Consider the following 15765-nt stretch of genomic DNA (forward strand, 5'->3'; position numbering starts at 1 on the left):
TTATAAAACTAATAAGTTGATTATATACCTGTATCCAAGAATTTAGTTTAGATGTACTGATGTTATAGCAGTTTTGCATCTCATTAATTATGTTTTGAAAATTAAGTGATTTATTGACTGATGATTAATCTCTTAAAACATTAATTAACATGTCATCTTTTAATTAAAAATTACTTCTCTAGATATGTTTAAACTCATGCATGTTTACATTTTATTATTATTATAATTATTATATATATATTATAATAATAGTAATTATTATTATTATTATAATTAAAACAAATTCTTTTTCCTCTCTAACAATGATTAGTCAGCAGCAGATCATAAATCATAATTCATTGACCCTGTTCCTCTCTTTATGTTCCGATTAAATTAACATCAATTTTTTGTTTTTGGCTTCAGTGATAAATTTTCAGCATCTATTTCAAGGTTTCGTCTTTTTTGGTATTTTTTTTTTCACGGTTGGATTCTTTCCTAGCTCACTCATCTTCGATTTTCTCAGCCTGTTTCCTCTTATGTTTCAATAGGGTTTCTATATTTTTTTTTCTTTTTTTTTTCTTCTAAGCATTTTTTTTCTCCAGAAATTCTTAAATTCGTGGACGTTCAAGGCTCGATTTGGTACGTTTCTTTCGATTTAGGGTTAGGGTTTTGTGTCTGTTAGTCAATGGGTTTGTTGCATGCAATTTGTGGTGTCGATTTTCGTACCTTCTTCAAATTTCTATTTGGTTCTGTTGCAGTGAGCTATGGGCACTGGCTGTTTTACATTTTTTCGTGAAACAAAGCATCAAAATTTTAACTTTTTATTTTCCCCGACAGGATTTTGATTTGGATGTTCTGCCTTTTCTCTCTCTCGTTTTTATTTCTTGTTGGCTTCTTAGTGCATTGAATTGGAGCTGCATTCACTATACGAATTGAACAAGGTGGCATGATGCAATGAAGTGTTGTTCTTGGAGGGTCTTATCAGTTTAGCACTCTGAATTTGGAGGCAAAATGTTCAGTCCAAGCGTGGATTCTGCTAGGGATGCTGGTGGTGTGGCAGGGCCTGTGCTAATTCCCATGCGGTTTGTGTGGCCATATGGGGGAAGAAGTGTGTATCTTAGCGGTTCTTTCACACGGTGAGTCTTTTGCTGATTAACACACCTTAATCCTTCTGCAATCATCATCCATTTGGTGAAAAGGGCTCCACTTTGTTCTGATTTTGTTGTGTTGGTTCTCGTGGGATTCGTGTCACTTTCCAGGTGGTCTGAACTTCTACAAATGTCGCCAGTGGAAGGCTGCCCAACTGTTTTTCAAGTCATTCATAGCTTGGCTCCTGGCTATCATCAGGTCATTTTATAGTGTCTGACTAACAAGTTTTGTTCACTTCATAATTTTTGTGGTCTATTGTTTATAATTTTTGTTTTGGTGGCAAAATGTTCATTTGGCACTGAGCTATGTGTTAATGACAATACTTTATAGACAGCATAAGAGAAATGTTATTTGGTGCAGTTATTTCTAGAGGTTTAGGGCAAGATCTATTCACAATCTTAGTCTTTTTTGAGATTTTGTTTTGTGATGTTTGATTTTCTCAATGAATGTTTTTTGAGATACAGCCCTTTTTTTTCCGATTGAAGTTTGTTTATGAATGGTGTCATGGGAATAAAATGTTTGACATTTATTCTTGGTGGCTAGATACTTATTACATAGTTATTTGAATGCAGTACAAGTTTTATGTTGATGGGGAATGGCGGCATGATGAGCATCAACCTTGTTTATCTGGAGAATATGGGATAGTTAATACCGTTTTATTGGCTACTGATCCTAATTTTGTACCTGTTTTAACTCCAGAGATAGTTTCTGGATCTAACATGGATGTGGATAACGAGGCTTTTCGACGCATGGTAAACATTACTCATACTTTGACAGTTGTTAATGTTGTTATGAGCATATCTTATCTTTGCATACTGGCCGGTGGAGTTGTACTTGGTACTTTGACAATGGTATTCATACTGATATCTATCTAAAGATTGTATTGTAACTCCTTTTGGAACTCCTAGATCCATTATTTTAATGTCTTTCAATTCTACAATGCTCATTTATCTAGGTTTGACATAAAGTGATATCTTTTTGGTGTAAATGTTTGCCCACATCTTAGAAAGTTTAGGATAGTCAGTGCTTTGGGGAGTGGGATGAATGGAAAAGAGAGAGAGAGTAAAGAGACTGAATAGAATATGTGGAAGTGGGAGAGAAGTAGTAGTTTATGGAGCCAACCGTTGAAGGGTAATTTAGTCTAAGAAAGTCTTTACCAAAACATCATATCACCTTTATTATTGCTATATATTAAGATTTTCGTTTCCTTGCTTATGAAAATTCATTGTTCAGGTCCGATTGACAGATGGTACATTAAGTAATGTGTTGTTACCAAGAATATCAGATGCTGATGTACAGACCTCTCGTCAGCGTATTTCTTCATTCCTATCTTCGTGCACAGCGTATGAATTACTTCCTGAGTCAGGCAAGGTTTGGAACTTTTACCATCAACCCCTTATTTTTGTGACTTTCCATCTAGAGTTACATAATTTACTAACTTAGGGACATCTGGCCACAGGTTGTTACCTTGGATGTCGAGCTGCCTGTGAAACAGGCATTCCACATACTGCATGAGCAGGTATCTTTTTGCCTGGACTAAAATTTTTATATTGAGTTTTCAAATATATTGAGTGATTATGCTAAAAATCTGTTTGAATACTGGATACTGCATGTTACTTCCTTTCTTTCCCTGGTAAATAGGCTGGAAATAACTTGTATGCTTTTGAATCCTTTTGCTGAATTTGAGAGGTTGTTTCAAAATCTCTTGCTTTGACAATGTCTGAGTCTTTTGCATCTTTCATTTTATGCTCTAGCATATTCATCTGTAGTATTACTGTATGTTTTTTCTGTTGCTGATTAGTAGTTTGTTCATACAACTTATATGAATCGAGTAATTTTACAGGGAATTCCCATGGCTCCTCTTTGGGACATCTGCAAGGGGCAGTTTGTTGGAGTTCTTAGTGCCTTGGATTTTATTTTAATTTTAAGAGAGGTATGTCAAGTACAAGACTATATTAGCCCATTCTATTGGCATATTTTTGGTAGCAAAGCTCTTGTCGTCATGGTTTGTATTACACTTAAAATAACTTGGAAAGGCTAATATCAATATATACAAGCTGTACGACAAATTACAGAAACTGGTATGAAGAACATAAAAAATGAATTAGAAAACCAAAGAGAAATATTTATTGCTTGGTTATAGAATTATAGTTTATTCTTTTCATGAAAGGTAGACCTATTGCTTCATATTCCTTTAATTTAGTCCGATTGTATACTTGTGTGTTAAGTTCAACCATCTTCTTGCAAGAACTAAGTTCAACCATCTTCTTGGAAGAACTGTATCTCCAGCCTTGCCCCATGGCAAGCTCTATCAAATAAATGGCCAGACCTAATTACAAAAACAAAAAAAATAAACAGAAGAATCTGAATATATTTGAGCAATTGACGATGAATAAGTGATCAATAGATAATGTATGTTATTTGCGTAAACAATACATTACGGAGTTACTATAACATTCATCTTCTAGTTTTAAAGAAGCAACTTCAAAATTTGAATTTGGTCTGTCTTCTAAGAATTTCTAACCTTTGTATTGCTCAAATTCCTGTAAGAAACCTTTTAATACGGTCCATTTGGTGGACATTAAGGGGATGAAAAAGGATAGGAATAGGACAAGGGAGCTTGATTAGAGTTGGATAGGTTATGAACTAGGTAACTGTAATCTTTTGTTTAATATTCACTGGAAAACAAAACCAGATGTAAAAGGATAAGAATAGTATCATCCTATGTTTTGTTTGATTCTCTGAGACGGACCAAAATGACATAATCTAAATCATATTTAAATGACAACTTACCGGTTTGACAGAATTGTATATAATTTTTTGAAATAAACTTAATGTATTTTTTGAATTCTTATATACTATCTCAAATTATAAACATATCTAATTAACAAATTATAATTGTTTAGTTAATTAATTATCTCTATAAATATATAATTTAGACATGTACTGAATTTTAAAACCAATTTCTTTTAAGACTATGTTGAATTAAGTTATAAATTTAAATTATAAAAATTATGAGTGTAAAAATAATTTTGACTGAGTAGTAACACATGATGTAAGTAATTTAACTCTTCTGTTAATCATTCACATTTTAAATAACGAAGGGAGAAATTTCATAACAGAAAATATTTCTTATCTTATTTTTTTTCTAAAAATAGAAATTTAGGGAATTGCACTCCATCTGTCTTCAGTATTTCGTAATGCTTGTTAAAACTTGGTCCTTTTCTCAGCTTGGAAATCATGGGTCCAATCTGACCGAAGAGGAGCTTGAAACACATACCATATCAGCTTGGAAAGAAGGAAAATGGACAGCATTTACACAGGGTTTTATCCGTGTAAGTATTTTATGTTGGCTTTTCCTGTCATTGATATGTGAATGCCTTTATTGTGTAATTCTACTTTTATATGATGATACTTGTTTTCATTCTGACCATTATACATTGATTGTTTTCATTTATGCAGGCAGGGCCATATGATAATCTGAAAGAGATTGCTCTGAAGATCCTGCAAAATGGAATTTCAACAGTTCCAATTATTCATTCATCTTCTGAAGATGACTCATTTCCCCAGCTGCTACATCTTGCTTCACTTTCAGGAATCCTTAAATGTAAGTTTTTTTCCCGAACTTTCTTTATATGTATGTTTGTTCAGATTTGGCTGATTCTTACCAAATTGGTTTCTCAGGCATTTGCAGGTATTTTAGGAATTGTTCTAGTTCATTGCCCATACTTCAACTTCCAATCTGTGCAATCCCTGTGGGTACGTGGGTGCCCAAAATTGGGGAGACAAATTGCCAGCCTCTAGCAATGTTGAGACCAAATGCTTCACTTACTTCAGCCCTAAACTTATTAGTTCAAGGTGTGATTTCTTTGTCTAACTTTGAACATATTGTACAAAAGAAATTGGTATCCTATTATTTTTTTGAGGCATTGAGTTGATGGTAGAGGGTACTCCGTTTTTAGAAGAAGGGTTGTTTTCAAGTGTAATTAAACAATAAATACAAGATAAATGTTTAGAATAAATAAAAAAGTAAGGATGATCCATTTTCTGATTTAAAGAAATGACCTTTGATAGAGGTGTTTGCTTATGCTAATATAACATCTTGTTCTTTGTTTTGTAGCTCAAGTAAGTTCAATACCAATAGTTGATGACAGTGACTCATTACTGGATATATATTGTCGAAGGTTAGTTGTTTTTATTCTTGTCAGTACACTTATTGATGCCTTGTTTGAGATACTCGGAATTAATCTATGGTCCAATCATTAAATTGTCCTACCAACAGTTCAATGTTTAGAGGCACTTGTCCAGTTTTCACTTTTCCTCCCCTCCTTGTTTTTACAGTGATATAACAGCTTTGGCAAAGGACAGAACATATACACATATTAATCTTGATGAAATGACGGTTCATCAGGTAAGCTTTTTTCCTTAAAACTTCTGTTGACAATTCATGAAAATAAAAAAAATAGAAATATGAACAGTTCATTTTTTCTGGTTAGGTAGTTTTGCGGACTGCATGACACTAATTGCATGAGGATGATGTTGAGAATTTAGTTAAATCAGTTATTCCTCTCTAAATTTAGGCAGCACTACAAAGAGCATCTAGAACTAAGATACTTTAATTGTGTTTTTCCCTACTTTTGAAGTTGTGTAATATCCATAATTTTTTAAACGTTTCTCATCTCAAAAATGATAGTTGATCATTTGTTTCTTTTGCTTGATTATTGGCTGTTAAAGAGATATAGAGCTTGATGTGATGCTAATTGGTAAAGTAAAGTCTTACATGGAACTAGATTGCTTTTATTCAGAATGGTAGCATAGTAGTGCTGTTGATGCAGAGGTTCGATATCGTTCTGTTTGGTGTTGAAAGTTAATATGCACCAATGAATTAATGTGTACATAGTGAAAATAGGCATTCACTTTACCAATAAAGAGTTACTTTCTCCTATGTTTATTTTTCTACCAAGTCTTGTGTGAACTTCAAATGAACTTATCCTTTGAATGTTTGGTAATGTATCCATTTGTTGGAACCTGTCATGAAGAATTAATTAGGCAGATGAATTACAGATACCGGCAATAATAATCCAGGTCAAATTGTACTAGTTTTCTTGTAGCATTTTGGTGATCAAAATGAGGGGCCTTCCCAAAAATGTGATATATGGATAAGAAGTGAGTTTTAGTTAATGAGGATGAATTAGTAGTAAAGGAGAAAAATGATGAAGGAACTTCTTTTTTAAGACTTATCTATAAACACTTATAAAGAAGAAAATAAGAAATTAAAATAAATTGGGAATCTCCCGTGAGCTAAAATCAACTTAGCTCAATTTTGGGAGAAGTTGGATGATATGACTTGTGTTGAGTGTGACGTTCAATTCAATGAAATCTTTCATTTATTTCCAATTTGTAATTTTCAATGTTCGGTTCCTGATTGTGCTGATGTAAATCCACCTTCACCTTAGGCCACACCTAGTGAGAATACTTTTAGCAGAAGCTAAAAGCTGATTGTTTAAGCTGTCAAGAAAAATGCTGATTTTAATAGGATAATCACTATTGCTCTTAGTGGCTGATTTGAATTAGGATTGCCGCTGTATTTCTTTTAAATGGGAAAAACGGACTCTTCTATCCAATTTGTCATCAAACCTCTTAATTCGTTGCTAATGCCAGTTATAAGGATTTTGCTATTTATTTGTATTTCTATCTCCTGAAAGTCACTTGGTTTCTTCCCATTGTTTGGATTCCTTTACACTGTCACATTTTAGGGATGAAAAATTGAAGTTGTTTACCTTTTGTTCCAGTATTTCCTTGTATAATTTTGGTGGATGTTAATTGTTAAATCAGTTTAAGAATAAGGGAGAAAGCCTGCATCTTTAACTGTTGATGAAGATAGTACCTAAGTTGGTGTATTTTTGCAGGCATTGCAATTGGGGCAGGATTTTTACAGTTCTTTCGAACCGAGAAGTCAAAGATGTCAGATGTGTTTGCGGACTGATTCTCTGCATAAAGTGATGGAACGTTTGTCACAACCAGGTACGTTTGTTTGGCCTTTATGAGATGAAAGGCACTTTGTGTTTTGAGTTATAGTTTAACTAGACTTCATTGAATGCAGGTGTGAGGCGGCTAGTGATTGTGGAAGCGGGAAGCAAGAGGGTAGAAGGCATCATATCACTGAGTGACATATTCAAGTTCTTCCTTGGTTAGTTTGGATTGTTGGTGACCAAACAAGTTTGACAGACAGTGTGGTGGTCATGACACTTATGCATATAGTCAGGCAACCATCATCGGCCCAGCCACAGGCACTAAGAAGAGATTCCAGAGCTTTTACACGGTGATTTCATCTTTATTTCATTGAAATACAATTGGTTTGGCCTCTTGCTTCATTGCCTTGTTTTAAGATTTTAGGCTAGAGAAAGAGGCCTGTAAATTTTAGCCTGATTGCCCCAAATTTATTCATCTTTCCCCACTCATATTATGTTCAAATATGTTGTCTTCCTCATATGGATACAGGCAAAGGGGAGTGCACAATCTGTGTAATCGTTTCATATATTGTCCAGTGACAAATTTCGGGGGAAAAATTATGGGAGGACCAATATTCCAAATACTATTTTTTGTTGACTAGCTTTAGTTCGAGAAATAGCATTTGTTAACTATCCTTTTTGTGGAGTGGTGATGGGCAAATATATTATGTTTTTTCCTCATTCCCAACCCTAAGCGAATGTGGTTTTTCTTTTTTCAATGGACGAAAGGGTAACAGAGTTGGTGGTAATGAATGAAAAATGTAAGAAAATCAATGCGTCAATTTCTTCTTCGTTGGGACTTAATTTAAGAAATGAAATTTATTTATTCGGTGCCTATTCTTGACAGAACAAAAATATTTCCAGAGTCGGAATGTAAGAAAAACAATGATCTTTAATAGCAGTACATGATGCACACCGTAAAACAATGATCTTTAATCAATTCATTAGGGTAAATAAAAATAGCCTTAACAGGATAGGTTGGATGCTGCACAGTACAGTTTTGCTCGGTTTAAGAGTTAGTAATAATATTTGAACTAAATTTGATTTGAACTCAATTTCATTTCAAAGGAAACCCGGAATAATATTTCGAAAGTCACAGAATAGAGCAGGTAATGCGTATGTTAAAAAGAATCGCACAAGATTTAAATCCCAGCATAATAGGGCAGGGACAAAATGTTACCAATACCGTTCCAAATCATATACTGCAGTAACGCATGAACTGTTATCAATATGGATTCCAGATATTAAAAGCATCAAGATAGTGAAAAAGAAAAGAAAAGAAGAGAACATTAAGATTACAATTACAGTGTAGGAATATACACTAAGTTGTTCACATTTGGCACTAGCATGCACACATCTCTTGGCGTTTACATGATTGACAAACACAATACTGGTCTTAACAAGACATGCTACATGCTAGTCCCTCACTATAATTTGATTTTCAAAAATATGTACATCTGAAAAGAGAATAAGATGCATAATCTTCCCTTTTCTGCCTGTTACAATAGTATTAACAGTACATAAATAGTTTCCCTCCTTCAAATGTTAAAACGAAATATCAGGGTCCCAGTGTAGGTATGTATGTCACACGAGCCTCCACAGAGATCACGTCAGCAAGAGTTAAACCACCCATATACCCAAGTATTGCACATTTACAAACAACAAAGGAAAGCGTCCCAGTTATGTAGGTATGAGTGCCAATATCTGATTTCTTATAATACCCATGCATTTCTGTATCTCACCATATATTGGAATATTCTTTGAACATAATGGCTGCAAACTGGTGACAGCAGAATCTAGTACCTGAGCGACATCTGCTGGGGGAAATTGTCGTTCTGTACACTTCTGCATTTTGTTTTTCCAAAAAATAGGTTAATTGTACAGGTAAAAGGTCTTCAATTGGACAACTGATCTAATCATTTATTTTGAATATTTCATTAAAATGTACCAATTCTATTACTCTACACTTTATCTTTTTTTTATCATGAGCATTTAGATAAAGCAACCTTAGAGAATGGTGTCCCTATTTAATTGCTTTATGAATAAGAGACACTGACCAACTGTATTACAGTCCTTTTATTGAATAGAAAACAATTTGTGAACAGACTTAGTAGGGAAAAAGTTTACAGTGTTAGAATCTTAAAGATATAGCAACGCGGTTGATACTAAGATCAATTAGATTGGTTCTATATGTATATTACTAGCCTACAATAGGGTACATGAATAATTAGTATCTATGTTTTCTTCCCTATAAATCGAATGGCTCCATTGTGGTCTAAACACAATTCATTATATCCCTTATGAGTTTCTCTCCTCTAAACATGGTATCAGCCTATTCTAATGGAATTTACCAGACCTATTGTGCCACCTATTATCGAACTATTTATCCACAAATGGGAGTATGTGAAAAGAGAAGTCACATGTCGAGAAAATTTACTTTGGTGCTTATTTCCATGTTATAAAAGGAACACAATGTTTACTTAGTTGGATGAATGAAAATCTCTTCCTTTTCTTTACTATTGCTTTAGTGTTTGAGAAAAATTAAGAGAGAAAATTAATTTCTCTATAGAGTTCTTCATGTAGTTATTTTTTCTATTCCCAAGAGAGGGTGAGTTAAAGAGAAGAGTATGTATTTTTTTTCCTTTAGTAAAATTACATTATTGCCTATTGTCTGTTTGCTCTTATTTTCATCTTTTATTTTAGTTGTGCATTCTTATCTTGTCACTCTCGTAACCAACAAAAAGAAACATGGTGGATATGACCTATATGCTTCAACTTATTTGCTTATCCAAGAGGAACTGTTAATCTCGTAAATAAGTTAGAATCCTATAGACATAGTAACTGTTGATAATATGATCAATTAAACTGATTCTATATTTATATTATTAGCCTAAAATAAGTAATTGAGTATTATGTAATTATGTTTTCTCACCTATAAATTGAATAGCTCCGATATGGTCTAAAGACACTGAATTCATCATACTAGATATTAAATGCTCAACAAATAGAATATTAAATTGAAGAGAAGTTGAAGTTTAAAAGTTTCAATACTAGATATTAAAGAAACTCCAATGTTGTAAAATAAATGATAACTTCTACCTATTTCTTTTCTTCCTGAGACTTAGATAACAAGTGGAATTAAATTCAATTTAGCATTTAAAAGTGCACCACAAATATAGGTATAACCTTTCCTGATTTAAATATGACACTTATACGATCAATAAACCCATTCATGTTTTTTAACCTAATAGCTTAAGCTTTTAGGTTAATTGGTATTGGCCCATGACATTGTATGAAAGCTCTATGACCAAGTGGTCTAGACTTTGATACTGCTCCAATTCTAAATAATGGTTTTTCAACAAAAAACTTGGGTGTGTTTTACAACTGAGCCCAAAGGCCTCTTGTGCAAGAGGAGGTTAGATAAACCATTACCGCATCTTCACCAAACAACTTAAGCTTTTATAATAATTAGTCATGACAACATATTTGTAGAGAGATCTGAGAAGTAAAATATGGCATTGTCAGAATGCTGCTATTTGCACCTTGGTGTTTATTTTGCCACTACGTATTCAGCCTAGGTTTATATTCTTTAACCAAGATGGTACAGGAAAATAATTTTACAACAAAAAGTGAGTAAATATTAGTCATCCTAAATAATTGAAGGCAACAAATTAAGTTGATAGTGTTGATACTTTGATAGAAACAATTATTTACAATAACAGCCATATTCTGTAGCCCCTCTTAAAAGCTTTTATTTACTGTGGTTCAAAATTTAGTGATAACTTTAAAAAAAAAAAAATAAGGCAGTTTCAAGTCATGCAAATGGCCCTGTCTTATGGAGAAGATTGCCTTGAACATAAACTGGTAATTTCCCATAACAAAATAAATAAACAGCGAAATGTAAAATACCATGATACTGTTTAATTATATATTTTTTTTATATGAAAAAAAAGCACCATAGAAATTGTCCATAAAATAGTTAGTGTTTGGCATAAGGTCAGGTTTTGTTGAACTACCACAAGTTCAAATGACTAAGCAACTGAAAATACTGAGGGGAGATTGACAATGAAAATCATGAAAGTAAAATCCAAATTCAGTGGAATGTGATTTACCTGAATCATGAACAACGTAGCTAGGCAATGAGATATGAGTTCTGAGGGAATTTTCATTTCATTTTGGTCAGGTGAACTGTTGAGTTCAGCATCTTGTACATGACAACTTGTCAAGGGATTTAATACGCTGGCAGCCAATTGATCCTGAGAAGCCAGAGAAAAAGGATCTGCAGGCGGAAAAGTTGTGGCTGAAGCAGCAGTAGGTTCGTCCACTGAAAGCTGGTTATTGATAAAATTTATAGCATCCTCAATTCTTTCTGTCGTTCTTAAATTTGACATTGCCTGCAATGGTTTTTATGAGAATTTATAAGTACATCACTAGAATATAGTCAGCAAGAAAACTGAAAATGATATCCTGTGAAAATGTCATGTTATTAGTTTATTTACTTGTAAGGTGCATCAAGGAAAACATCAACAAAGAATCTTATCATAAAACCGAGGCCTAAATAGATCTCTGTCAGCAGGAACATTTTCATGAATATTTTTTCAGAAACTTCACTACATATTGACTAAAGGGAGATGTAATGACCTTTTATAGATGGTGACACAGCAGTGACTGTACTATGCAGTGTATGCAATTCATGTTAATATAAAAATGAGAAAACTGGAAGATCAACTATTTGGCACGAACAGTAAATATCACTCTATATATAACTTTGTTAAGTGCTGTGTTCTTTTAGTTTGTAACATAATTTATTCCGAATGTTGCATTTACTAATTTAAGTAGATGCAATTAGCTGCCTTTCTATACCTGAGAAGCTTGAACAACCATTGTCCGCGCTTTTCTTCTAGAACTTTCAACAATTTCAGCAATATGACTTTGAGATATTGATTCTTGGATGTGGCAAGCTGAACAATTGGAAGAGCTCGCCTGACCACTAGGATCATCAAAATTTGCCATGGGCTTTAATGAAAAAACAGAGGAGCTTGCTTGATATGTGTTGCGTTGCCTCAAGCAAAACAAGGCAGAGGAAACCTGCAAAAGTGCAATACATTCACACAATTGTAAATTACTGGAATGAGAAGTTGTAAGGATGAAAAACAATTGAAGATTCGTGCCTGTTCATTTGCTTCAGTTAATTGCTTTAGTACTGATGCGTAATTCCTCTTAAAAAGTTCTGAATCCTTTACCAAGTTGTCTCCATATTTCTGGCTCTCTGATATCCCATCATTCATGTGCTTCAGTTCAGATAATATAAGTTCCTAAAAGTTCAAAATCAACAGATCAAAACTCATTTTAGAAAGGAATACTTGAAAGAAAGATATTTTCTAGACATATGAATTGGGAAACACCTTTTTGTCTAGAGCACGATTCAAATCTGAAATAGCCAATGTGTCAGCTTCTTTTGAATGTACATGTTCAAGAAGGGAAGGTTGAGAACTTGATGGTAGTTGCGGATTACCAATCTCGCTGCACACAAATTTTGGTTGTGGTTTGGAGCTTGAAGAAAAAACCTATGAATTGAAGGGAAAAATATAAGGCTAGAAAACTACACAGGGATCATTATGAAATAAAATGAAAAATAATTATATTTCTAACTTTGGAGTTGTCCTGGTACATTGATACAAAAGCGTTTTTTAGGTGGGGGGGTAGTGGAGGGCTGTGAAAACCAGGCCTTAAATAATGTAGAATCCTATGAGAACTCATCAAGTGATGAGGCCTGAGAGTAAATTAGCATATTAGATAATAGGAGGGTGTATTCAATTGTTAGCAGTTGGGAATGGAGCATTAACTCTATTAATAAATAGAAACTCCTGGATAAAGGATTTTCTATTACGTCTCCGTAATTCAATAAAAACATTAGAAAAGTATAATTTGAGTTCCCCCTTTTTGTTTTCCTCACCGGTCTCTCTGAGAACTCGGAATCTGTTTTGGGTTTGCGAACTTTAAGCAAGGAGGTAGAGACTTTGAGAGTGTTAATTCAAGATAGATACATTCCAACCATGAGTTGCCATTTGAAGTAACAAAACAGGATCCTTCTCTCCAGAATCATTATTGCACTCAATAATGTTTCTTAGATTCCTCCAAAAAGCTTCAGGTGCACCCATTCTTCCTTAAGTTCAGAATGCTCATACATGCGTTTGGAGAATATACGCCTAAATTATGATAAAGCAATATTCCTATTTTTTTACCACAATCGTTTATTTGTTTCACTGACTGGTGCACAAAAAAGTTGAAAGAGCTTCATGTCCAGCGGAGTTAAGAAATCAGAACGATTGAACAAGAATATTATAAGGCAAAAATTAAGTCCCAAATGATCCGTTGGAAAATGTTTTGTGATAAATATCAAGCTCCGAGGCAGGGCCTTGTTCTTCGACAGCAAGTCAGTAGCCTTCTTCAATTTGTATATTCCTTTAAATCTTGTACCATACACGATCTTTTAAGGAAACTATTCTATTATTTATTTTATTTTTCTGAACTAGCCCTCCTTTATAGAATGATATTTCTAAATTTCTAACGGTCTAGCTCGGCCACTGATAACTGAACTAATGTGCAATTTACAGCATTAAGAAAATCAAATTATCATCACAATACAGAATTAAAATCCATCTCAAAACAAATTTGTACCTGTTTTGATAAAGCGCCAGGTCCATGCAGAGTGGGTGATATATGAAGACTTTTACTGGTATCTGAGTTCTCGCCGGGGGACAATATTGTGTGCCCAGCAACCTTTCTCTGTTTCATTTTTCCATTAGGCTTGAGCTCAACAAAGTTCTCGTTAATTTGGGCGGAAGAGGTATTGTGTTGTATCAGAGATGTAGGCATATTTTCAAGTGGATACAAAGGCATGCAGTCAACATCCTGAGATACAAAAATGTGTCAAATTATGCTATTGACAGAGAATTGTGAAGTGGTCATACTATCTTGCAGATATTCAAAAACAAAACGACAACAATGAACTCTGTTCTGATTGGCTAGTAGAGTAACAATTCCTTCTAAGGTTATTAAAATCAGGATCCTACTCAAATTTTCAGAGATAACAACACCAGATAATAGGAAGGATTGCAAGATCCTAAGATCGAATGACAAATAAAAAGATAAAACTTGAAAAGCTTATGTGAGAAAAAAAAATCTGGTTTAATTGATTTTAGCCCGTACATACATACATGCATACATATACATACATACATATATATATATATATATATATATATGTATGTATGTATACATATACATACATACATATATATATATATATATATATGTATATATATATATGTATATATATATACATATATATATATATATATATATATTGGAAGTTCCACATCGTCTAGAGATAAGACCAATTCACAATATATAAGTGGGTGCAATCCTCACCTTACAAGCTGGTTTTGTGGGGTTGAGTTAGACTTAAAAGCCCACTTCTAACATGGTATCAAAGCCAAGTTAGAGCCTATCCTAACGAACTTTTTTGGACATTTTGTTCCACCCGTTATCAAACTGCTAACGGACCACTCACTAATTTCTAGTTCCACTCACGAGATGAATATACCTCGATTTGATGGGGTATGTTGGAAGTCGCACATCGACTAGAGATAAGGCCAATTCACAATATATAAGTGGGTGCAATCCTCACCTTACAAGCCGGTTTTGTGAGGTTGAGTTAGACTTAAAGTCCACTTCTAACAATATATATATGGAACTTTACCACCGCGTAGAAATGATTGCAACAATTTCTTGAATCCCTACAATATCTCAATTGTAGTTACAATGATTGTTAGTAACTACTAGTGACTCAACATAATATTTTTTAATAAGTCAACACTCCCCCTCAAATTGATGAGTGAATATCTATCATTTCCAGGCTGCATGTAAGATCATGAAATTGTCCTATGTGAAGACTTTTTTCAAACAAATGTGCTAGCTGAAGTCATGATGTGATGTAGGAAGTAGTGACAAGGTCATTGTCCAGAATTTTTTAATGAAGTGTTTGGTTCTATCATGCTTAACTCAATTGTGAACAATCTTAATAGGTGATTTATCATCAAAATAGAGAATCATAGGTTCTTCACATTTCACTTTAAGATTATTTTCAATCATAACAATTCACACTCCGCTTGCATCAAAGCTCAGAATTCAACCATTGCATTGGACCTTGCAACTACATTTTGTTTTTTACTTCTCCAAGTCATGAAGTTTCCATCCAAGAATGTGCAATATCTTGAATTGGACTCCTATTAGTAACAAACCCTACACAATATGCTTCAGTATACACCTCCATATTTAGCTTTCCATTATTCTTAAACAATAAACCCATCTCAAGCTTGTCTTCAAATATTTAAGGATTTTGTTTACAACGTGCATTATTGCTCTCCTAGATCATGCATGTACTGGATGACCACACTCACAGCATATGTTATGTCAGGTCTAGAGTGGGCTAAAACTGAGTTTCACCACAGGTCTACCGTATTGACCCTTATTCATTGCAAAACTACTTTCATCACTCCTAAACCTATGGTTCTGTTCCATAAGAACTCTAATAGCTTAGATCATCTGATAGAACACGTGG

The 15765-nt window shown here is 33.7% G+C and overlaps 2 protein-coding genes across 13 annotated transcripts in view; one reads left to right on the plus strand and one right to left on the minus strand.

Annotated features, from left to right (window-relative positions):
• The first annotated feature begins 343 nt into the window (after positions 1–343).
• LOC114178439 (sucrose nonfermenting 4-like protein) lies at positions 344–7785 on the plus strand. 4 transcript variants are annotated; one of them, XM_028064346.1, is made up of 15 exons: positions 348–461; positions 582–618; positions 879–1115; positions 1239–1326; positions 1701–1880; positions 2362–2499; positions 2588–2647; positions 2972–3061; positions 4359–4463; positions 4591–4735; positions 4813–4986; positions 5249–5312; positions 5470–5539; positions 7038–7152; positions 7232–7785. In XM_028064346.1, exons 3-15 carry the CDS (start codon positions 991–993, stop codon positions 7321–7323), a joined length of 1446 nt encoding a protein of 481 aa, XP_027920147.1. In that variant the 5' UTR covers positions 348–461; positions 582–618; positions 879–990; the 3' UTR covers positions 7324–7785. The 4 variants fall into 4 exon arrangements, with proteins under 4 accessions (XP_027920144.1, XP_027920147.1, XP_027920146.1 ...); XM_028064345.1 differs by having other exon boundaries at positions 349–429; XM_028064344.1 differs by having other exon boundaries at positions 356–444.
• A 616-nt stretch (positions 7786–8401) lies between these two features.
• Positions 8402–15765, minus strand: part of LOC114177371 (protein ALWAYS EARLY 3) — a 31367-nt gene continuing 24003 nt past the window's right edge. For all 9 annotated transcript variants that reach the window (XM_028062689.1, XM_028062687.1, XM_028062682.1 and 6 more), the window contains 6 exons: positions 13821–14054; positions 12545–12706; positions 12311–12454; positions 12003–12227; positions 11252–11533; positions 8402–8984 (listed from right to left, as the gene is read on the minus strand). In XM_028062689.1, the coding sequence (XP_027918490.1) occupies positions 8820–8984; positions 11252–11533; positions 12003–12227; positions 12311–12454; positions 12545–12706; positions 13821–14054 (1212 nt within the window). In that variant the 3' untranslated portion in view covers positions 8402–8819. The remainder of the gene's footprint in view (positions 8985–11251; positions 11534–12002; positions 12228–12310; positions 12455–12544; positions 12707–13820; positions 14055–15765) is intronic.

The sequence above is a fragment of the Vigna unguiculata genome, chromosome 3 (genome assembly GCF_004118075.2).
Source record: "Vigna unguiculata cultivar IT97K-499-35 chromosome 3, ASM411807v1, whole genome shotgun sequence".
In the NCBI taxonomy this organism is placed as follows: domain Eukaryota; kingdom Viridiplantae; phylum Streptophyta; class Magnoliopsida; order Fabales; family Fabaceae; genus Vigna; species Vigna unguiculata.